At 55.6% G+C, this 23416-nt stretch overlaps 1 protein-coding gene across 2 annotated transcripts; it reads right to left on the bottom strand.

Annotated features, from left to right (window-relative positions):
• Positions 1-1183: 1183 nt before the first annotated feature.
• On the bottom strand, positions 1184-16191 carry ASPHD2 (aspartate beta-hydroxylase domain containing 2). Of its 2 annotated transcripts, XM_036449809.2 has the most exons (4): positions 16022-16181; positions 11392-12499; positions 5503-5616; positions 1184-2948 (listed from the first exon to the last, which is right to left on the bottom strand). In XM_036449809.2, exons 2-4 carry the CDS (start codon positions 12200-12202, stop codon positions 2839-2841), a joined length of 1035 nt encoding a protein of 344 aa, XP_036305702.1. In that variant the 5' UTR covers positions 12203-12499; positions 16022-16181; the 3' UTR covers positions 1184-2838. The 2 variants fall into 2 exon arrangements, with proteins under 2 accessions (XP_036305702.1, XP_036305703.1); XM_036449810.2 differs by lacking the exons at positions 1184-2948; positions 5503-5616 and adding an exon at positions 5691-5822 and having other exon boundaries at positions 16022-16191.
• Between the last annotated feature and the right edge of the window lie 7225 nt (positions 16192-23416).

Here is a 23416-nt window from a genome sequence, read left to right as displayed (position 1 = left end):
GCTATTCGGGGCAGAGCCCTCGGTTCCAGTCCCACATGGGAACCCAGGCACGGAAAGGGTTGAAACAAACACCAGGACTGGACCACACCCCCTGAACCAAGAAACGAAGTGCCTGGGGCATCGGTATTTCTCAAAATACTGACTGTAGTGTGCAGCCAAGGTCAAGAACCCGTGATCAGGCGTACCGCCCCCTCCCCCACTCCAAGCTGTAGGGTAGTCATTACAGGTGTGGTCACGGTCACCAAGGGGCTCAGAACCCAGAGAATCTGGATGAGTTGGGGGCTGATGAGCAGGTGCCTGGGAGACTGGGATGTGACCTTGTGCAGCCTGGCCTCGGAGCGGACGCAGGCTGCCTCGGGGCAGAGGCAGGCTTCTCACCGGAGCTGGGCGGACACGCTGGCCCCTTTGTCGCCCTGAGCGTCCCAGGCCGAAGCACACCAAGTACTTCAGCAGCTGCCTCGTTGGCGGCGCACCCTGGAGAGAGAGACACCGTGGTCTCCAGCGAGCGCTGCTCTCCCGTTTGCCAGGGCGGCCCAGCTGGGAGCCAGGGCTGTGGGCTGGGAGCAGGCTTGCGTGGGAAAACACCTGGCAGCCAGACTGCTCTGGGGTTCCAGGCCACCAGGGCCATCTGTCCCTCTCCTGAGACAAAGGGGACATTTTTCTAATTGTGGCTACTGGGGAACCTGCTTCTACGGCTGCCCTGGCCGCCACCCCCTGCCCCCCTCCGGATCAGATGTGTTCATCCACTCTGCCTCACCCATCCTGCTCCTCCCGTTTTTCTGGAACTTCCTGGAACCACGGCCATGGCAGGAAGGGACCAGCACCATGGCTTTGCCTGGCAGGGACCATCCCTACAGCGGCGCCATGTGAGGCTCCCAGAGGCTGCGGGACTGGCCAGAGGTCACGTGGGAAGGAGACCTGGCACTGAGTCCTGGCACCAGCTTTCCCTACGCCGAGTCCCTGCTCTTTGCCAGGGTGACCCTGGCCATTCTGTGACCTTCCGTGGGCCTGTTCTTGTTTCTCCCGCCCCCCGCCTGCTATCTTAGAACATCCTGCTTCAGTCACGGTTACACCGTGAGGGTCCCGCCTGCCGCTGGGACACCATCCAAAAGCCAAGAGCCTCCGACTCAGACCTGTGCCCCTCTCAGGGCTCCTGCCCAACAGACAACGTCACCGCTGCACAGTGGTTTTCAGCGAGACCCTTTATTGGCCTCCTGGTCCCCATCCCGTCACACGAGCACAGGCAGACGGGCGCCTGCGCGGGCTGTTGGCTTTGTAAACGCAGAGTGGTCGGTGTGCAGAGAAATCATGCGCCTCGGTGACTCCTGAACAAACACAAGTAAAGAGAACTTCGGTGCTTTGAAAGGTCTGCCCTTTCCTGCATCCTAGTCACTGGGAAATACCTCACAGACATTTCACTCAACCGCAGACACGTCATCTCGGCTCGCTTGCTAGGATCTGCTAGTGCGCTGCAGGTCGTGGTTCCTTCTCACAGAAGCTGCTGGCTTCCATGTGGATGGATCACGGGGCCTGCCCCTGTGACAGGCTTGTATTTGAACCGTGTCACGGCCTCACCGACCTGACGCTGCCGTTACCCATGATGCAAGCCGGCATCTCGTATGGAAGGAGGAGCTGCCCTCCACACCTCAGCTAACAGGAGGATGTTTCTAGACTTAGCGCCCCCTCCTGGCCCTGCCCTTCACAGGAGATGGAAGGGCCGGGCCAGCTCCGGGGACCAGGGCCCTTTGGGTCTGTAGGTCTTCCGGGGATCCTGTCTCACACATTCGCTTTGGCTGCCAATAACAAGGCCACAGGGCTGACTCTCCCGCTGTTTCTGAGTCCAGCGTTTGCACATTTATGTACAGACATGTAAATGGAAAATCATAGGCCACGAAACTCCAAACGAAACAGACACTTGGGTCACACCCAGAGTTCCGGTTCTGCCGGGAAACGGCTTCCCAGGTGTCACTGGACACGTGCAGGCCTGGCCCGTCACAGCCCCAGTGGGCCGACCAGGTGGCCTCGGAGGTCATCGTCAGAACGGCTCAGACGGGGACTGTGCGGGCCCGGGTGGCAGTGGGGCTTCTGTGGGCAGTGAGGTAAGTGACGTACACCTTCTGCGGCCGATCCGTGGGAGCCCCGCCCGAGGACACCAGCCTCGGCTCGGAAGGAGAGCCACGTGGCAGAAAAGCCTCTGGTCCCGCAGCCGCACGCTCTCCGCCATCAGATGAACACGGTTTGCGGTGGGGTGAGCGGATGGTGACATTTCCCCAGGCCATGCGTGTCCCTGACCGTGTCCGTCCTGCCCCTGACGTGTCCGTCCTGCCCATGCAGCTGGCCGGGGGCAGGGCCTGCAGCCTCCACCTGCCTGGGGGGCGGAGGGTCCCCCTTGTGACGGCGACAGCAGCGGAGGCCACTCTCCAGCGCTCTGGGTTGCAGTGTTTTCTGTCTTGTATGGCGGCCACAAGCAGCTTTACGTTGTTACCTTCACACTGAAAAGGGCCAGCGGCAACGTGACACTGCCAACGGGGGCGCCAGCCTCTGGCCCCAGAGCCCAGGACCGCGTCGTTAGCGGGAACGAACCGCAGAAGCAAACGAACGGACGGACGGAGGGAAAAAGACCTCTAAGGAAAGACAGAGCGGAAATGTCCCACTGACAACGGGAGGAGAGAGGGACCCCGCACGGCATAAAAACCCCGAAGGAGCGCTTTCTGTCGAGGCAGGTTTCTGAGCATGGGATCGTTCAACGCGGGCGCCGGGCCGGGCCTGGCCGTCCCCCCGGCTGTCCGTCCAGGCTGGCCCCAGGCCTCTCTCGCCGACCTGGCCCGGGACGTGTTCTCATCGGCCCGGAGCAAAGATGAAGTCCAGGGCCTGCCGTTCCGCCGCGGCCACATTCGGATGCCACAGGTCCACCATGAACACCACCCGCGGGCCATCCTCCGCCGCACCTGGGGTGGGGGTGAGAGAGGAGAGGTTGGAGCAGCTCGGACCCAGGACCCGCGGTGAGCTTTCCAGCCCAGACCTGCTCTCTGGTCGGGAATGTGATCCTGGCTTCCTAGCAGAGTGCGGAACAGGTGCAGGCAGAGGGAGAGGGGTATGAAGCTATCCCGTGTGATCTTGTCATGGTCCATACATGTCATTATATGTTTGCCAAAGCCCACAGAATGTTCAACATAGAGCGAACCCTAGTGCAGACTATCCACTTAGTTAACAACAGCATGTCACTATGAGCTCCGTCAGTTGTAACAGATGCACCACGCTAATGCCAGATGCTAGCAAAAGTGGAAACTGTGTATCGGGATGAGGGAGGGTGCTGTGTACTTTCTGCTCCATTTTTCTGGAAACCTAAAACGTCTCTAAAAATAAAGTTCATTTTAGAAGGGCAGCAATACCCAGGCATTTTATTCTTTTGGTTGCTATTGCAAAAGGAATGGTCTTTTCCATTTCTTTCTCTGGAGTTTTGTTGTGAGTATACGGGAAGGCAATGGATTTTTGCACATTGATTTTGTATCCTGCAACCTGTCTGCATTTGTTTATTGTTTCTAGTAGTTTTCTGGTAGAGTCTTTAGGGTTTCCTATCCGCAAAAAGTGACAGTTTGACTTCTTCCTTCCCTATTTGAATGCCTCTTATTTATTTCTCTTGCCTTATTGCTCTTGTTAGGATTTCCAGGACTATGTTGAATAAGAGTGATGAGAGTGGACATCCTTTCTTGTTTCTGATCTTAGGGAAAAAGCTTTCAATTTCTCACACTAAGGGTTTATCATAGATGGCCTTTATTATGTTGAGGTAGGATTAAACTTAACAAAGAATGTGAAAGATCTATATACTAAAAGTTACAAAGCATTACTAAAATAAAAAGATTGAAAAAGACACAACAAAATGGAAAAACATCCCATGTTCATGGATTGGAAGAATCAACATAGTTAAAATGGCCATATAGATATTTAATGCAATCCCCTTCAAAATCCCAATATCATTTTTTAAAGAAATGGAATGAGAAATCATCAGATTTGTATGGAACCATTAAAGACTCAGAATAGCCAAAGCCATGCTGGAAAAAAAAAAAAAAAAAAAAAAAAAAGGAACGAAGTTGGAGGTATCACGGTACCTGACTTCAAATTAAAATACAGAGTTACAATAATCAAAACAGCATGGTATTGGCAGAGAAACATACACACAGATCAATGGATCAGAGTAGAGAATCCAGCTATAAAACCACATGCATATGGACAGATAACCACATGCAACAGAGCCAGAAACACATCTGAGTAATGGTAGTCTCTTCAATAAATGGTGCTGGGAAAACTGGAAAGCCACATGCAAATGAATGAAACTGGATTACAGTTTGTCCCCATGTACATAAATTAATTTAAAATGGATCAAAGACCTACACATAAGACCCGAAACTATAAGTTACGCAGCAGAAAACATAGGTACCAAACTCATGGACCTGACAGGACATTTTATGGACTTGACCCTAAAGGCAAGGGATGTAAAGGCAAAAATAATGAATGGAACGATAACAAACTAAAAAGCTTCTGCACAGCAAAAGAAACTGACAACAAAACAAACACGCAGCCAGCCAATGGGAAATTATATTTGCAAACAGTTGTTCCGACAAAGGTTTGATTCCCAAAATATATTTAAAAAATTCATAAAACTCAACACCAAACAAACAATCCAATAAAAAAGTGGGCAAAGGACCTGAAAATACACCTCTCCCAAGATATATGAAAAGATGTTCAACTTCCCTGACAATTAGGGAAATGCAAATCAAAACTACAATGAGGCCACCACACACCTGTCCGAGTGGCTGTTAGAAAAAAGACAAGCAATAACAAGTGTTGGAGAGATTGTGGGGGGAAAAGGGAACCTGCATTCACTGCTGGTGGGAATGTAGACGGGCATCACCACTGTGGAAAGCAGTTCTGGTGACTCCTCAAAACATTAAGCATAGAGCTACCATATAACCCAGCAACCTCACTCCAGGGTATATCCATGAAAAACTCAAAATCATGTATTCGCAAAGACTATGCGCCCCCGTGTCCATTGCAACATTATTCACGGTGGCCAAGGCATGGAGACAACCAAAGTGTCCTGCCATAGAGGACTGGATGAAGATGATGTGGTCCATACACTCAATGGAATGCTACTCAGCCATAAACAAGCATGAAAGAGTGCCATTTGCAACCCCGTGGATGGACCCTGGGAACATTATGCTAAAGGAAATAAGTCAGACAGAAAAGGCTGAGAACCGTATGATTTCACTGTGGGATATAAAACTGAAACGTATGAACACAAAAACAAAGTGGTGGCTGCCAGAAGGAAGGGGGTCCTACTATGAGGTGACAGGAGACTTGACGTTGGGTGGTGATCGCCCGGTGCAATAGACAGATCTGGTAACATAAAAATCCACACACGAAACCTGGATGTTCATGTTGACCCACGGCACCGCAACCAATTTAATGAAGTAAATAAATAAAAGAGCAGCGGGAACTCACCTTCATGGAATGCGGTGTGCAGGAAAGAGTCGTCAAAGAGAAGGCAGCGGCCTTCTGCCCAACACTGGGGCTCGCCCCCCACCACCAGCTCACAGCCACTTGGGGTTTTCAGACCTTGGGGAGGAAAAAAGAGCAGAGAGTGAAGGCAGGTGAGATCAGGCATGGCCGGAAGTCAGGGTGGCCAAAGTCAAGGTGACCGGAAGTCAGAGTGGCTGGAAGTCAGGGTGACCGGAAGTCGTGGGGCCGGACGTCAGGAATGGCCGGAAGTTGGGGGGCAGGCAGCTCTCGACTTCCAATCTTGGTCCTCACCCCTGGGGCCTCTATGTGGGGAGAGGGGTAGTTCAATAGGGCAAATGCGGGGTAAGCACCTGGACCCCCTCTGATCTCCTTGGGAAAACTCAATCCTCCATTGGCTTATTCTGCTCGGGGTCCTGGGCTCCTCTGCTAACGCCGGGCACCGAGGATCGCCCTAGGACCCCGGGAAACTGAGGGAGCAGTTCAGAACCCCGCCTTTCAGTAACCGTGTTTCCTACAGTCCCACCTGTAGAGCTGCTCTAGGTGAAGTCAAAGACGCCAAGGCTCACACGCTGCCCCCCTCTTTGGGTTCCAACTCTTCCATCCATTTGGAGGCCTGAGGATGGCATGTTGTGGATGGAGGTTTCCCCGGCTCCATGCTGGGAAACCGGAGGACACCCGCAAGAGAACGCCCGAGCTCCAGGAGGACATGGAGCAACACCTTCTGCGGAGCCACATGCTTACAGCGCCGGCGGCAAGGCCCATGCCTGGTGCCCGGCCCGGGAGGTCCGGGGAAGCAGGCCCTGGCGGAGGGGCTGGGACTGGGATGCTCTCATCCGTCCTCAGTGACTCACTGTGACAAGCACAGCCCCTGGGCCCGTCGGCAGTGTCCCTATGACAAACAGGAGATGACAGCCTTTTCTCTCACAGGCAGGGTATTTTAATGCACTGTCGGAGCCAAAAACGGATGGTTCCGGGAAGCACGAATGCAGTAAGAATTCTAACACAGGCCGCGCGGAGCCGGGGGAGGGACAGAGGCCCTGGGATCCGATCACTGACTCGGACGCGTATCTGCTGCGTGACTTTGGCAAGCACGCGTCTCTCTGAGCCACAGCCGCCTTGTCTGTAAAGAGGGGAGGTTAGCATACTTACCTGCCAGTGCGACTCCACCACTGTCCTTGCTACTAGTATCTGAAGACTGACTGTGTGCAGGCTTGTGTTAAACAAACTCTTTACAGACCTCACTTCACCTCTTCCCGGACGGAGCAAGCGGATATAGAGAAGCTAAGGGACCTGCTGGAGGTCACTATTTAGTCCTGGCAGGAGCTGAGATCTGAATCCAAACTGTCTGGCTTCATAAAAACAGGCTCTTACAACACTGGCCAGCATGATTTAAATGCTGGCTATTACATTAGTAGCAGTGGTAGGTAAGTGGTTGCTCGTTTTCCTGCAGTTAATGGTAAGTTTCAACCATCAATAGCACATTTCATTGAATCAGCTGAGACCGTCTGTTCTGACTTTGAAACTGAGACCTCCCACTACTGTTAACAAGTGCTGGGGGTCAGGAGGCCAGCCGCTGGCTCAAATGAAGAGCCCCCCCAGGCCACACCCCCTTCATGCGTGACCGCACTGGCTGGTGCAGGCGGAGAAGGTCTTCAGGACGGCGCTTGTCTGCAGGGACGGTCCACCCCGGGGTTTCAGAGAGAAGCTCTCCTTTCTCTGAGACACACTGAATGGCTGGTTGCCATTCGCCATGGTAAAGCAGAAAAAGGTGTGTCTTGCTGGCTTGCCAGCCCCCTGCTTCGTCCCCCCCTGCCTCCCCCACACTCTGCTCCAGCCTCCAGTGGCCCACCACACCTGCCTCTTGCTCACAAACCAGTTCAGTTGGCAGAAGTAATCAATACTCCCCCAAATGAGAATCCAGGTGGCTCCTGGGTTTGAGACAGGCCCCGCACATGGCCCGGGCCAGTCCCACATGCCCAGGCCTCCCTCTGGCTCAGGGTTCGCCGCTCTCCCCGCCAACCACTGATGGAGCAGGTGGAGAAAAGGCTCTGCCCACCAGGCCCGCTTCACAAGGCTGGCGGCCGACACTGAGGGTGGGCGAGGCAAACACAAGCCGATCTGCTGGCCCGGCACCCTGACGGCACACGCACGGGAGAAAACGGAGAGTCGAATTGTGCTTATTAGCGAGAAGTTGCTGAACATGCATTTTTATCTACCTTTTCCTGCGGGTTAGCCCTTTGGATGAGTGCCCGCCGCCCCGGAGACACCTGCCTGGTAATGGTCAGAGGCTGCTTCCTAGAGGTTTATGGCAGTGGGGTCAGGCCGTCCTAGCACCCCCTGCTCCCCTTCCCCGCCCCCCCCCCCCCCACACACACTGCTGGGTGGTGGCCAGGCTGGAGCTGTCCCTGGTTCCGCACGGAATCAAGGCTGAGTGACACCACCTCTGGAGGCGGCGCAGGACAGGGCTCAGCACGTGACTGGGCACATGAGGAGGGACAGTACCACCAGTCACAACGCACATGGCACGCAGGAAAGGAGAACAAGGCTTGGCACGCCTGAAATCACAAGTACCTCCGCCACCTACAGCCAGGTAACCGGCACAGGTGTGGCCCCCAGACACCTGTCCTGCTGGCCCTGCTTCTGACCTCATTCTCTGGCCTCCCTCTCTGTCAACACTCAAGGTCACATGACTCAAGCACACCCTTATTTCCTTCCTGGGCGGATAGGAACGTGGGCATGACCGTGGAGAGAAGGAAACGGTGAGCAGAGCCAACCACGGAGCTCGCCTGGCCACGGGGAGGAGCCACGCTCCGATGGGACGCCTCCCAAGGTTCCCGCTGTGCTGGGAGCAGGACGTGGCCGGCTGTTTCTGGCGGCCAGTAACCAGCTGGCCACGGAGGGAAGCACAGGTCATGGAGGGACCCGTGTGGGTGTGGTTTACACACACACACACACTGCATGGATGCACAACAGGCATTTATACACAGGAGGCAAATCTTTGGTTCTCGCCAACTACTCAGCCCTTCCCACTCAGCACGCCCACCCTGAGTTCCACCTCACCTATCCTCAAACGCCCTTCCCTGCATCATTTTGAAGTTTTTATAAAACATAAAAAGAAGCCTTTTAAAACAACAGCGTTGCCGAAACCGGTTTGGCTCAGTGGATAGAGTGTCAGCCTGCAGACTGAGGGGTCGGATTCGATTCTGGTCAGGGGCATGTACCTTGGTTGCGGGCACATCCCCAGTGGTGGGTGTGCAGGAGGCAGCTGGTTGATGTTTCTCTCTCATCGATGTTCCTAGCTTTCTATTCCTTTCCCTTCCTCTCTGTAAAAAATCAATAAAATATATTATTAAAAAAAAACAAAAAAAACCCACAAAACAAAGCGTTGTTCCCATTGCCCACAGCCTTAACACCAAGCCTGACGGGGGAGCAGGAGGAGATTCTGTGGTTTGCTCCCACCAGGCCCTCCAACCCCGGCCTCCACCACTGGTCACCCCAGCAAGCCAGACACGGCTCCCCAACCCCCAACTTCCTGCCCAACTGCACCCTTCAAGGCCAGCCCACCTGCCCCGAGCAGCCCTCCCGTCCTCTGACCTCAGAGAGCACCCTGGTGCCTCGCACAGGGATTTCGCTCATCGTGACCCGTCACGTGGATGACCAGCTCCGCTCTTAGGTTCCTCACGGCCCCCCTGACCTGACCGCTCTCGACCTCCGAGCACCTCACACGCACAGCACTGCCAGGCCTCCACCGGCCCTCAGGCGGGGAGCACTACCTCCATTCCAGAGGGGAGCACGGTGGCTCCAAGGTCACTCAGCGTCCACGCGCATGTGCTTCCGCAGTCTGCTCGTTCCCCACTGTTCCCGAGGGCAGAGGCCGTGTCTCACGGGTTCCTTATCACACGGTCCAGCCCGGTGTCGGATCCCCAGAGCTACCAGCGACTGCTTATCCAATGCTGTCACGTGCCAGGCACTGTGTGGAGCAGCCATAGGAGATATTAGTTTATGTAACCCCCCTAATGATCCTGTGATCTCCCCACTTCACAGATGAGGAAACTGAGGCACAGAGAGACCCACAAAGCCAGGCCACCTGGACCCTGCTCTGCCTGTCCTTGAAATACCCAAGGTGTCAACTGCTCGAATCCCGTTCCTTTTGCTTTTTAAAGCAGTGAAGGCCTCTGTGGAAGCCACACTTTAGTCATAGTCTCCAGAGAGAACAGAAGCAGAGGGCTCTGGGTGAGTGAAGGCCGGGGGGAGGGGGGCATGGGCATGTGGGCCCCCCAGTGCACCCCGAGGTTCCTCAGTGGGAGTGACTAGGAGCCCTGTTCTGGCCACATCGGGCTCCTTGTGTGTTTCCCCTCGCTCCATCCCGATCCCCAGGCAGCGCTGCGAGCTCCCCAGAGCTGGGCCTGGCTCCTGGCACACTCCCCCAGCCTGGGATGCTCACCCGAGGTGCCATCGCCCCGGTAACCAAGCCATTATCATGACTCACCAGGAACGAACGAGGCATTCTGGGGGACTGACACCCCATTTTTACCAAGCTGTTTCCAAGCCTGCCTTTCGCAAGTACTCCCTCTCTCTATCATGCTCTGCGTGAACAAACGCTTTTCAGAACACAATCTCCCCCGGGATGCTCAGAGGAACTCTGTAAAAGACGACCTTTCCAATGAGGAAACGGAGGCTCAGAGCGGTGAAGTCACTTGCCCAAAGTAACACAGCCAGCGGGAGGTGGGGCCGGGGTGCAAACACGGGCAATCTGACTCTAACCCTGTCCTCAAAACCACTGCCCCACACGATGCGCGCCTTCCCCACGCCCCTAGGATCTGAGCAGCCTCCCCACGGAGCATCTGTGTATCTCTGGGTACCAGGAGGCGCTCGGCCTCTTTCATCATCGTGGACCTCGGTGGCCACCGTGTCCGTCTCCGGCTCCGCAGCGCCACTGCCCATCAGCCACTAGCCACCTGCTGCTGTTTAAGTTTTAATTCAGATTAAGTTAAAATCTGAGCCCCTCGGTGGCACGAACCACATCTCAAGCGCTCAGCGGTCACGTGGGGCCAGCGGCTACCGTATCAGACAGGGACCACGCCCATCAGCACAGACAGCTCCCCCTGGACACAGCTTCTGTCACTATCAGGTTCACACTGGTCACGAGTGTCTTTTTTTGTCTTTTTTTACCCAAATCTGATGTCAAACTGTTTACAGGTTGATTCATCAACTTGTGAGAGAAGCACAGAGAAAGATGGGAAAAGAGCACCCTTCTGGCCGAAACCGGTTTGGCTCAGTGGATAGAGCGTCGGCCTGTGGACTGAAAGGTTCCGGGTTTGATTCCGGTCAAGGGCGTGTACCCTGGTTGCGGGCACATCCCCAGTGGGGGGTGTGCAGGAGGCGGCTGATCGATGACTCTCTCTCATTGATGTTTCTAGCTCTCTGTTCCTCTCTGTAAAAAAATCAATTATACACACACACACACACACACACACCGTATTTTCCGGCGTATAAGACGACCCCCTAATTTTACAGTTAAAACATAGGTTTAGGCCTATATTCGCTGTATAAGACTACCCTCCACTTCAAAGAAAAGACTTACTTTGCCACCAAGATCTGCAGGTAATTTTTGTGCAATTTTGGTCTTTTGCCCCCGATTTTCGGTTGACTTTTTTTCGTTTCAAAAGTCGTCTTATACGCCAGAAAATACGTGTGTGTGTGTGTGTGTGTGTGTGTGTGTGTATATATTTTTTTTTAAGAGCACCTTTCTTGCTACTGAGCTTTTGGGGTGTCTGGATTCTCCCCCACTCCCCCCTCCCCGGGTAGTCGGGCCGACACTGCTGAGAAGGGTGCGCGCCGGGCGGGATCCCGGCCCCGCCACCCACCTACCTAAGTGGCACCGGATGCGGATGTTGGTGGGCCCGTAGTGCTCCGTGATCACGGTCCCGGGGCTGAGCACGGAGATGCACGCGTTGCCAAACACATTGTTCCCGATACAGGTCCGCAGGCTGCCGAGCAGGCGGTACGTCCGTGGGCACCTGCGGCAGTTCCCGGGCACGCACACGCCCTGGTTGACCAGGTAGAAGGTGAGCCACTCGCCGCGGGGCGTGCTGTTGAGCTTCCAGCCCTGCGGCAGGCCGCAGTTGGAGAAGCCCTGGGACAGCGCCTCGAACTCGCCCAGGATGGCGGGAAAGCCGCGCTCCAGCAGCTCCACGTCGTGCCGCTGGGCGTCCCGGGGGAAGTAGGGCGCCGTGGGGAGGTCGGGCAGGAAGAAGACCTCGGGCCTCTGGATGGAGGGCCGGCCGGTGAGGTAGCGGCCCTGCTCGCGGATGCCCTTGTGGATGCGGCCCATGCCCGACCAGGAGTAGCGCTTGGCGTACTCCTGCAGGTTGTGGTAGAGCTTCTGGTTGAGGCCCTCGTGGTGGGCGCAGCGCACGCACTCGGGGGACTGGCAGTACGCGTACCCGTTCTGCAGCCCGCCGGCGTCCCCGCCGCCCTGCAGGAGCGAGGACACGGAGGCGTAGGGCCGCGGCTGCTCCCGGCCCACGTGGTAGCAGTACCAGGCGAACAGGACCAGCAGGCAGGCCACGGTGGCCACGGCCGCGGTGTCGCAGTCCCGCACGGACTGGATGCCCGTGGCGATGCAGTCCCGCAGGCCGTCCAGCGACCAGCTCCAGGCCGCCAGCCACGCGAGCGACATCGTGGGGGAGCGGCCTGTTGGTGTGGGTGTGAAGCAAGGTCAGATCGGTCAGTCCTCCGGGGTCCCCGGGGCGCCCGCACTCGGCAGGTTAGCGCGGGGCAGCGGGGGCGGGGGGCGGCATGGCTGCCCCTGTTCCTCGGGTCCCGCCAAGGGTGGCATTGGCAGGCGAGGCCGCCTGTGCCCACCACCCCACTCTGGGCAAAAGGGGCTGTGGGCAGAGCGGCAGGAGCTGCTTGGTGTCACATCAGCGAGCGGTGTTGATCACTAGGAAACGATTTTTTTTTTTTAAGTCCAAACCTGGATGAAAAACAAAACAAAACAAAACAAAACACAGCATAAGTGTTTACGCCGGGAAAACTCCTCACGTGAAATGTGAAGTCCCAGATCGTTTTGAAAGGTCCTTGCTGGTGGGGGATACACACTTCTCAGCCTTGTGTATTCTCTCCCCACTTTACCACCACCCCCATTTCCCAAAAGACCAGCGGTGTTCCAACTGCATCGAGTACTGTGTGACTATTATAGCCATCCCATGCGTTTCACAGCTTTCCTAGGAGCTACTAGTGTTCCCATTTCACAGATGAGGGCACTGAGGCCCAGACATCCTACAGCTCCCCGAAGTTCCTGCGGCCACCAAGGGCTCACAAATCCCATGACTTCAAAGCGGTAGCTACCCATTCTGCTATACTTTCATTGTAGCTATTTAATAAATGCTTACCCCCTTCACTCTCTGTCCCCTTAAGAGAGATGTGGGCTCACAGAGCATTTTGAAAAACGGCAAAGGCACTTTAAGATGGCCTATTTTGCACTTCGCTGTTTTCCTAGCCCGCCATCGTTCTTATTTCGTCCCCCCTGCCCTCCTGGCACGGGATGAGCTTCAGTGAGACTGGAACAGGAAGTGGGCGCCCTGGGGTCCTGGCAATGGCGGACACTGGACATTTCACCTCTCACTTGGGAGACTCCTTGCCATGAAAGTGGCACGCTGAGAGGGAACGGGAGTAAAAGCCTTTCCGGTCTCTGACCGTCTCCACACACACACACAGACACTCTCCCACGTGTTTTACCGATGGCCAGGGTCACTGTCCAGCACCCTGATTGTCCTTAGAACCTGAGGTGTGATCAGGGCACAGCAGCCACGCTGCCCGTGTCTATAAGGTCCTCATCATGTTCCCCAGCCGAAACCCGCCAGCCACCTGCTGTTCCTGACCCGATGACAACAGCCAGGTCTATGCGCTACTGGGTCCCCCTCATCGAGAGCGACTAAATAACTCAGACAATTCGTTTTGTGCTCTGCCCTCCCCCTCCTCTCTCCGGAAGGTGAGAGAGTAACGGAAAAATGTGGGAGGGCTAGGCCCTCCCCTGTCAGGACCACATGTGGCCTGAAAGTTCTTGCCATGGAGCAGAGATTAAGAACAGGTCACTGCCCCTCTCTCAGTCTCAGTTTCCTCATCTGTAAGACGGGGGGGATGCTCCTCTCGCTGAATGAGGATGAATGACGGATGTCGAGCACTTCCGATCGTGTCGTGGTGAGCATTCAGTATGTGCGCTGGTGACTGCTGTGACATGTGGCATCCGCCTTGCTTAGCCAGCAAAACCAAAGGTGGGGCCTCAGGGAGAGATAAATCAGGACAGGAAATTCCAGCAGCTACAGGTAGATTCTGGACACTCTTGTGGCCACACGCCTCAAGTGATTTTTTATTTATTCTTTGTCTCCAGCCTTGCAAAGCCAAAAACGAAAAGGGAAACCTTAGGTGATCACGCACTGCCTCTTTGCATCCTCCCAGCTTAGGGAAGGAACATGGAACCACGTGACTACGGTGTACAGGAAGTCCAAAACACACGTGCTGCATAGTCACGCGTGGTTTTTATGTTTCTATAATAGTTGGGGAGGTTAGGCGCACGCTAATTTTTTTTTTTTCCTCTCACGTGTTCTTGATTTCATCACAGACGTGGGAGATGAGGGCAAGGCTGGGCCCCACGGGCTGGAAAGAGACCCCTCGGGGCCCCTGGTTCTCTCCCAGTCCTACCGCGACAGGCAGCTGTTTCCTCTCCAGATGGGAAGGAACATTTGGGTGAAAGGTGCTTTGTTTGCAAGCCATCTCGCCACAGAACCCCGGGATTCCCCAGCGCCAGCGTGAAACCGTCACCTGCACGGCAGCAAGCAGCTTGGACTCGAAGGGATTCCCCCCATCGCTGAGCTCAACTGCAGCTTGTAAACACCCTCTCTCAGGAGGAGCAGTTTCCTGAAATGTTCTCAGAGTGAGAGGCTGATAATTTGACAAACACCTGTTAAGTGTTAGTTCCCATCAGCCCTGCTCAGCGCTAGAGGTTAAGTCAATCAAAATGAAGATGAGGAGGACAGGGAAGAGGAAGAAGGAATCGCTACACTGAGCCCCCCTCCTGCTTACCCCCTCCTCGGGGAAGCGCCGTTCTGCACAAGGACAGGATGTACAGATCGCTATAGACTGAGCTATAGACAAAAGGCAACAACAGATCCTGACCCCCTGAGCTCCAGGCTCGGACCCTGTTCACAAGATCCTAAACAGAGCTTGAGCTGAAGTTGGGGCTTTTCAGATCTGTCCGTTACTTTTACCCAAAACAGGCAGCCGGGCCCCTGGGCCCAGAGGTGGGTTAACAAGCTCATGGCTGAACCGTGACACTAAAGGTGGCCAGTACATTAGCAGGGTGATTGGCAGTTGATTAAATGTGGGTTCAAACATTTGACCCTCTGGCACCCAGTGACAAAGCCACGTCTCCCATGGATTCCCCCTCCCCCAGCTCCCGTCTCAGTGACCACAGCAACTTCCGGCTTCCTTCACACCTCTGTTCATTTTCACGTTCCGTTTCTGTCCTCATTAGGGAAGGGGACACCTCACTGCAGTTCTGCGCTTCAATAATATGCAACTCCAGATCTTAAAGGTCGGTCTGCTTTGGGGGGAATCAAGTTCAAGTTCATGGCCCATTGGGGAGCAAGTCCAATCCAGTATAACTTCTGATACAATGAACACCTCCCTGGGGGACAGACCTATAGCTCTGACCGGCTTAACCCAGTTCCCAATACCATTCCAGGGGCTTCCCAAGTCTAAAAAGCTTCTGGTCCTTTTTAGGGGTGAGGCCAGGTCACCCCAGAAGCTCCCCAGCAGGGAGCAGGCAGCGCGGGGGGCAAAGTGAGCAAGGCCTGCCGCCCCTCCACCCAGTGGGGACCCGAAGACCTTTCCTCCCCACTTTCTGGGCCAGCTTTCTCAGCATCCACTCACTCTGGGGGAGACTGAGGTTGGGTTCATACAGATGGTGACCATACCAGGAGGTCCGGGGAGGAGGGGGATGGACGGGAAAAGTGGACAATCCGCTAATGAGTAGGGAATAACGAAGCTCGTGTGGATCCCTCGGGGGCAGGGGAGAGGGTTACCGCGGGAAATAGGGGAAGTGGGTGAAGCTCAGGGTTGGGGGGAGGGGAGAGCAAGCAAGGAGAGGGATCCAGGAGGAGGGTCACGGGGAGGCGGCGAGGCGGGGGTGGAGGGGATAAGTAGGAGACCGCGATGGGACGGGGGACGGGGGGCGGGAGGAGGGTGATGCCCCCGACCCGGGCCGCGAACGCAGGCACGTAGCGAGCGCCGGGGAGCTCGGGCCCCTCGCCGGGCCGGGATGTGGGGCGCAGGCGGGCGCCGGCGCCTCAGAGCATCCTCGGCGGCCGCGTCTCCCGGCGCGGGGACCGCGGGCCTGCAGCCGCCCGGCCCCCACCTCCTCCTCCCGCGGAGCCGGGTCGGCCCAGCCGCGCCGCCCTCCCGCCCCGCAGCCTCCCCCCGAGAGAGACCCGCTTACCTGCGCCCGGAGCGCCGGCGGCAGGGGCGACCGCTGGGCCCGGGGCCACTCCGCCGCCCGAGGGCGCGGACGCGCGGACATCCCCTGCCCGCGCCGCGGAGCCTCCGCCGGGCCGGCCGCTGCCCGGGCCACGCCGCGGGACCGAGCGCGAGAGGAGCCGGAGCCCCGCCGGTGCCGACGCCGCGCTCCGCGGGGCCGGAAGGACTACAACTCCCACAATGCCCCGCGCGCGCCGGGGCGGGGCCGGCGGGGCGGCTGCGGGCTGGGACTCGGACCCCAGAGTGGATCCTTGCAGTGACCCGAGGATCGAATCGCGCCGCCCGCTCTGGTGGCTTTTTCGGGAGCGGCCGGGACCTCGTGCAGCCAGACGCACCGCCCGCCCGGCCCGCCGGAGCTCAGCGATCCGTGCAGGGCGGCGCGCCTTCATTCATTCATTCGGTCCTCTCTCCCCGCCGCCCCTCCGCTCTTCCCCTGGGTCCCTCCGCCCCTCTCTCAGGCTGAGTCTCTTTCTCCTCCTCTTCCTCCTTTCCTTCTCTTTCACTTTCTCGCCCTCTTCTTTGCTCGCACTTCCTCCCGCCCTAACATCCTTCTTCCTTTACCGATTGAGTCAGCCTACACGTAGAAGGCCTCTCCGGCACTTGGGATGAAACTGCAAATCAGGGTCCGTGGTCTCACGGAAACCTCATTCGTTCAATACAAACAGTAATGACGAGGCGCCCTCCCCGTGCCTGGCCCGCTTGGCCCGCCTGGCCCGTGCTCCGTGGTGAACGGTGCAGACCAGGCCCCAGCGGGCAGGGACTCAGTGCAACCAGGAGGAGTCGATGCCCAAGTAATCATAGGTGTGCCAGGTGTGCCGGTGAATAATGCGGATTTTTTTCCCCAAGAGATGGAGTTACACATATGTTGATAATATGTGATTTGATATGTATGCTGTTCTGTTGTATTGCTCCTTTCAGATGACCGCTTTGTTCCGATCGATGGCACGCGCTTTCTGAGCGGCACTTCAAAACGCAGGAGGAAGTGGGAAATGGGGTCTCTGAATGGTCTGCCTCAAAACAAGAAAAGTTCTGTTCGGAGGGTCTCCACAAGTTACCTGCAAGGCGGGGGAAATGGGTAGCTAGCAATTACTTTGAATAAAGCACTTTTGATGTTTCTCTTGAAATTATGTTTTCTTTGATTACAAAAATCTGCATTTTTAACCGGTACCCGCATTTTTAACCGATGAACAGCTACTTATAACCGGTTAAAGATGCGAATACCGATTAAAAATGCGGATTGGCTATTGACCAGTTAAAAATTGTGTAAGTATCAACATATGTGTAACCCCATCTATTGAAAAAAGTCCGCATTAACTGGCACACCCAGTACCTGTGATCACAAGCCGGGTGGAGTGGGAGAAAGAGAAAGAAGGCACTGGACAGGAGAGAGAAGGGGAGAAAGGGGGCTCATGAGGGCGAGCATGGAGGCCATAGGGAGGCCTCTCTGAGGGCGTGATGTTTGAGCTAAAGCCTGTGCGGGGGAAAATAAGCGAACAGTGACGTGGGACCTTTAAGGGCTCCAGCAGTGCTATGCGTGGCCAGGTTCTGGGAGCACGGAGTGGGACGGCTGGCCCACTACCCATCTGTTCCCATCCCACAATCCACTGGTTGCTTTTCCAGAATGCACCCCCTCCCTGTCTCAGGACCCAGCACTACCCTGAATCCACCTGGTCCCTGATCTAAGACCCACCTCTGCCAAGTCCCGGAATCCACCTCACCCCATCCCAGAATCCACCTTTACCATGACCCAGAACTCACCTCTACGGTATCCCAGAATCCACTTCTTTCCCCCGGTCTCAGAACCAACCTCTGTCATGTCCCAGTATCTACCTGGTCCCCGCCCCAGAACGCACCTCTATTCTGGCTCAGAATCCACATCTACTGTGATCCAGAGTCCACCCGTGCCAAGACTTCATCCCTTTTCTCAACCCACAGCCGGGAGGACTCTGTTTCCCTCTTATTCTGCTGAAATAAGCCCAAATGCCTACAGAGCATCAGGAAATCGTAACATGCGTCTGGATCTGCTCAAAACGTGGGCGATCCACAGGCATTGGGTTTAGAAACATTTAAACAAACTGTCTCATGCTCAGCCTCAGGGGTTGAGCCTGGGAAGGGTGGAGAAGGTGGCAGGCATTCTTTGGCCGGTGCATTGACACTGCTCTCTATTCATTTTTTTGTTGTTTTAAAAATATATATATATTATTGATTTTTCACAGAGAGGAAGGGAGAGGGATAGAGAGCCAGAAACATCGATGAGAAAGAATCATCGACCAGCTGCCTCCTGCACAACCCTACCGGGGATGTGCCCGCAACCAATGTACATGCCCTTGACCGGAATCAAACCTGGGACCTTTCAGTCCGCAGGCCGACGCTCTATCCACTGAGCCAAACCGGTTTCGGCTCTGTACTTGTTAAGAGTATTCATCTGTTCAATGGTAACATTGCCACGCACACATTTCGCTAGCTAACCTTGATTGTCATTTCTTCCTCTGGGAGCCTCTGGGGAGTGTGTTTCCCCGAAAAAGGGAATCTGGGCATTCCAGAAGGGGCTTTGGGGTGAGAGCTCCAGATAAGTTACCGCTGCGCTAATGGAGGAGCTGAGATAAGGGCCAAAATGCATCTGAACTGTCTGCCTGCAGCTCAGCTGCCACCCGCGCCCTCCCCCTCTCGCTGTCTTCCCGAGGGCAGCTGCCGCCGACCCACTGTGAGGCTGCCCGAGCTGTCATCCTGCCATCTCAGAGCTCACGGGGCCCCAGTCTCCTCGTCCTCCGGATGGAGTCACAGAGAGAAAGCCTGCTCTGCTCATTCAGGGTCACAGCAAGTCAGCAGGCAAATGTGAAGACCCTTGAGGGAATGCTTGATTGGTGCACGAAAGAACCTATAGAGTGATTTGGTACCTTTCAGTCCGCAGGCCGACGCTCAATCCACTGAGCCAAAAGGATCTAAATGCTCAGGGAACACAATCCAAAAAGGACAGATGAGTTACTAGGATCACCTTTCTCCCCCGTCCTTTCACCACGGGGTCCCTTTCCTGGAGACAATCCTTACAACCAATCTCTTATGCTTCTGCCTGGGAAAATGCTATGCATTTGCACACACACGGAAATATTTTAACTTCCAGGAAGGAAATATGAGTACGTTCCTAATGATATTAAAAATGAGTTTAGCCGAAGCCCATTTGGCTCAGCGGTAGAGCGTCGGGTCTGCAGACTGAAAGGTCCCAGGTTCGATTCCGGTCAAGGGCATGTACGTTGGTTGCAGGCACATCCCCGGTAGCGGGTGTGCAAGAGGCAGCTGGTCGATGGTTCTCTCTCATCGACGTTTCTGGCTCTCTATCTCTCTCCCTTCCTGTCTATAAAAAATCAATAAAATATATTAAAAAATAGATTTAAAATTATTTTTCAAGAGTGAAGAATTGTTTAACTCCAGAAACTCTTTATAGAACGCATCGCATGAACAAGTTAAAGGACGAGAGCTGCACACCCGATAGGTGCGGAGAAAAGCATTGGACACGATCTAACATCCACCCACGACTAAAAACTCCCAGCGAAGAAGGAATAGAAGGAAGCTCTGTCCATTGGATAAGGAACCCCTGTTTCCTGGTGCCCGCGCGGTTCAACAAGGGAGAGGGGCAGAGAGGGCTGGCAGGTGCTGAGGGGTTCTCTCATTTGCTTCCCTCTGAGCCGCTTGCCCTTCATCAGCTTGATCTCTTGGCCATCTGGAACGTGGCCTTCTGCAAAAAGATCCGAAGACTGAAACGAAACACTGTAAGTCAAACAAATGTCGGGAAGTTTTTCTCCGGGAAAGATCAGAGTAAGCCGGAAATTCTAGGCACAAGCTTGCGTCCCCCTCCAGAGGCACCCGTCACGCTCTGGTTGGTTGGCACAGACGGGTGTGTCATTCCATCCACCCTGAGAGCAGAGTGCCACACTGGTGTGGTCTCCAGGCTGAGTGTGTTCCAAGAACCGATCTGAATCACCTGGAGCGGATCCGGTAAAGTGCTGCTAACGTCTCTTTAACTTCGGACGGAAGATGGTGAACTTCCTGCTTCCAATGCAAATCGGCAGAGCCGGACAGGAGCCTGCGGCTAGGGAAGCCCAGGGGGGTGGCTGGCTTCACCCATTAGAGTAAATGAATGAATTAGCCTGGCTCTCACCTGTTTCTGCCTTCCCCAGGGCCACCGCCCCACCTCACCCCCCCCCCCCCCCCCCCCCGATCTGGCTCCTTCATTACCTCCATCTCTAGAGGCTCTGGAGTCACTTAGGGCAGGCATGGGAGGCGGTGAGAGATCCTCCACGTCTCTCTGATGGGAAAACAGACATGAGGACCAGGGTCAGGCTCCTAAGATCTTTCCAGGGAATCAGGCCACCTGCTACCAAACCTGGGATGGAATTCTACCCCTAAGGGAACTAGTATACTATATACTATATATATATTGTATATATAGTATAGTATATTATTGATATTTTACAGAGAGGAAGAGAGAGGGATAGAGAGTTAGAAACATCGATGAGAGAGAACCATCGACCAGCTGCCTCCTGCACACCCCCCACTGGGGATAGGCCCGCAATCAAGGTACACACCCTTGACCGGAATCGAACCTGGGACCCTTCAGTCCGCAGGCTGATGCTCTATCCACTGAGCCAAACCAGGTAGAGCCCTGCGCAGGGCTTTTAAAAATCGCCAACATGTAAAAATGAGGAGACGGCACATAATAATCCGGATTTGCCGCTTCTCTTGAAAAAATGGCAAAAACAGGCCTCTATGGGCTCGGTTTCTGCAAAGCAGCCAATTGGCTGGGAGGGGGTTTGTTCCAGCTCCACCTGCTGCCCATCGCTCCCCAGCCCAAGGGGCTGTCACTGGCCTCAGTCATTGACTTCAGGCTGTGTGCCCGTGTGTGTGTGTGTGTGTGTGTGTGTGCCCGTGTGTGTGTGTGTGTGTGTGTGTGTGCCTGTGTGTGCCTGTGTGTGTGCCTGTGTGTGTGTGTGCCTGTGTGTGTGTGCCTGTGTGTGTGCCTGTGTGTGCCTGTGTGTGTGCCTTGTGTGCCTGTGTGTGTGTGCCCGTGTGTGTGTGCCTGTGTGTGCCTGTGTGTGCCTGTGTGTGTGTGTCTGTGTGTGTGTGCCTGTGTGTGTGTGCCCGTGTGTGTGTGCCTGTGTGTGTGCCTGTGTGTGTGTGTGCCTGTGTGTGTGCCCGTGTGTGTGTGTGTGCCTGTGTGTGTGTGTGTGCCTGTGTGTGCCTGTGTGTGTGTGTGTGTGTGTGTGCCTGTGTGTGTGTGTGCCTGTGTGCCTGTGTGTGTGTGCCTGTGTGTGTGTGTGTGCCTGTGTGTGTGTGTGCCCGTGTGTGTGCCTGTGCCTGTGTGTGTGTGTGTGTGTGCCTGTGTGTGTGTGTGTGTGTGCCTGTGTGTGTGTGTGTGTTATAGGAAGGAATCAGTTCTCTGCTTCCAGGTTTCCTGTGTGTGTGTGTGTGTTTATAGGGAGGAAAGGTTCTCTGCCTCCAGGTTTCTGCCAGAAGAGGGGAACAAAAGCCAGGCTGGGAGAGCTGAATGAGTTTTATTGGCCTTGGCCACATGCCTTGTTTATGTTACCTGACATGTTCCCCGCAGGCACTTGACTTTGCAGCTCCCGGAACAGGATGGTGCCAAAATATTAAGAAAAAAAAAATTAATAAAAACACGGATGCCCGCCTGGGAGAGTTTGCAGAGGAAGCTGGGATGTGACAACCTCAGAGAACCCCCTCCCCTTGCCCCACGGGGCCTGGTAGGGAGCAGGCTGAGGAGGAGGAACCAGCTTGGCGTGTTGAAGCCCGTGGGGCTGGGGCGGGGGGGTAGGGGGAGCATGAGGGCGATGAGTCCGGTCTTTTTAGCCGCGGAAGGAGCTCAGTTTTATTCTGTTCTAAGTGGCCTCACATGGGTCACCCTGACACCTGCAAAGGCCCCTGGAGGAGGTGTGGGTAGTTCAAAGGAGGTTAGGGTGGCGGACACAGCTGGGGGGGAGAGAGGCAGGTAAGGCCGGCTCTCACCTCAATGCTGACATCACTCAGGTGCCCAGAAGTGGCACACTCCCATTGGGGCATTGAGGAGGGTGTAAGGAAGGGTTTGAGAAGTTTAAGATGCCTCTAGGATGTGCAGTACCCAGAAAGAGAGAGAGAGAGAGAGAGAGAGAGAGAGAGAGAGAGAGAGAGAGAGAGAGAGAGCGCGCACGAGCTGGGAGGAACGACCTCACTTTCACCCTACCTTCTTGCCTTCTGTGGGTTTCCTCCTGGGCCATCTCCTACTGGACATCAAAGTGGAGGGAGGCCCTAGCTGGTGTGGCTCAGTGGATAGAACATCAGCTTGTGGACTGAAGGGTCCTGGGTTTGATTCGGGTCAAGGGCACATCCCTGGGTTGTGGCTCCATCCCCAGTAGCAGAGGCAGCGTGTGCAGGAGGCAGCTCATCAGTGATTCTCTCTCCTCGTTGATGTTTCTCTCTCCCTCCCGCTTCCTCTCTGAAATCAATAAAAAGATACTAAGGGAAAAAGAAAGTGGAGGAGCCATGGATGGAGACCACGCGAGTCACCCTCCACAGGGAAGGACCGGGAGGAGAAGGCCAGAGAGTAGACCTGGGGCCGAAGGGAAGGCAGGGGCCTGGCTCGCCTGCAGGACTTGGGAAAAGACAGTCACACCCCCGTTTGGACTGGGGGCCACACCAGGTGCGGCGATCACGGTCAACAGAGACCACCAGACTCCACCTCCAGCACAGCGGAAGCCCGGGACCAGGGCGAGGAGAGCCGCCTGGGTGCGGTTTGGAAGAGAAGCGCTTCAGATGCGGACTCAGAACTGCCAGCCGGAGAGATGTCCCTGATCTGCTATTACTGGAATTTGCAACTCCTGGGTAAAACTTGGGGGGGTGAGGGGGAAGGGATGCATGACTCAGGGAGCTGATGTCCAATCCACGGCCCCACAGCTCACCATCCTGCCCCCCAGTCTCCTCCCTCTTCTGCAGCTGCAACTGGAGAGGCCTTTGCTCGGCCCCAGGGAGGGGCCCGGCCCTGGCGCCAGCCTCTGCCTGGCCGGCTGCCTGCTCGCGCCGCGGGTCACCAGGGTTCCCCGGATCCCAGGGAGAGAGAAGCCTCGCTGGCACAGAGCAGGCATCCAGGTCTCCTGGTCACGCAGGCCACGTCCCCTGGGGCCGGGGAGGAGGTGAGCGCCAGCCGGCCGCGACGGGAGGTCACTGGATCACTGTCAGCGGCTCAGGCACAGGGAGTGGATTTAGGGCGGCTCCATGGAGCTGAGTCTCCTTTGTATTTCTCAGTAATTACTTCGGTTCTTATGCATCTGGGAGTTTGCAGCAGCCTGAGCCAGATGCGTGTGTGTGTGTG

This window comes from Pipistrellus kuhlii, unplaced genomic scaffold (genome assembly GCF_014108245.1).
Source record: "Pipistrellus kuhlii isolate mPipKuh1 unplaced genomic scaffold, mPipKuh1.p scaffold_m20_p_20, whole genome shotgun sequence".
NCBI lineage: Eukaryota > Metazoa > Chordata > Mammalia > Chiroptera > Vespertilionidae > Pipistrellus > Pipistrellus kuhlii.
This window is presented reverse-complemented; position numbering and strand designations above follow the sequence as displayed.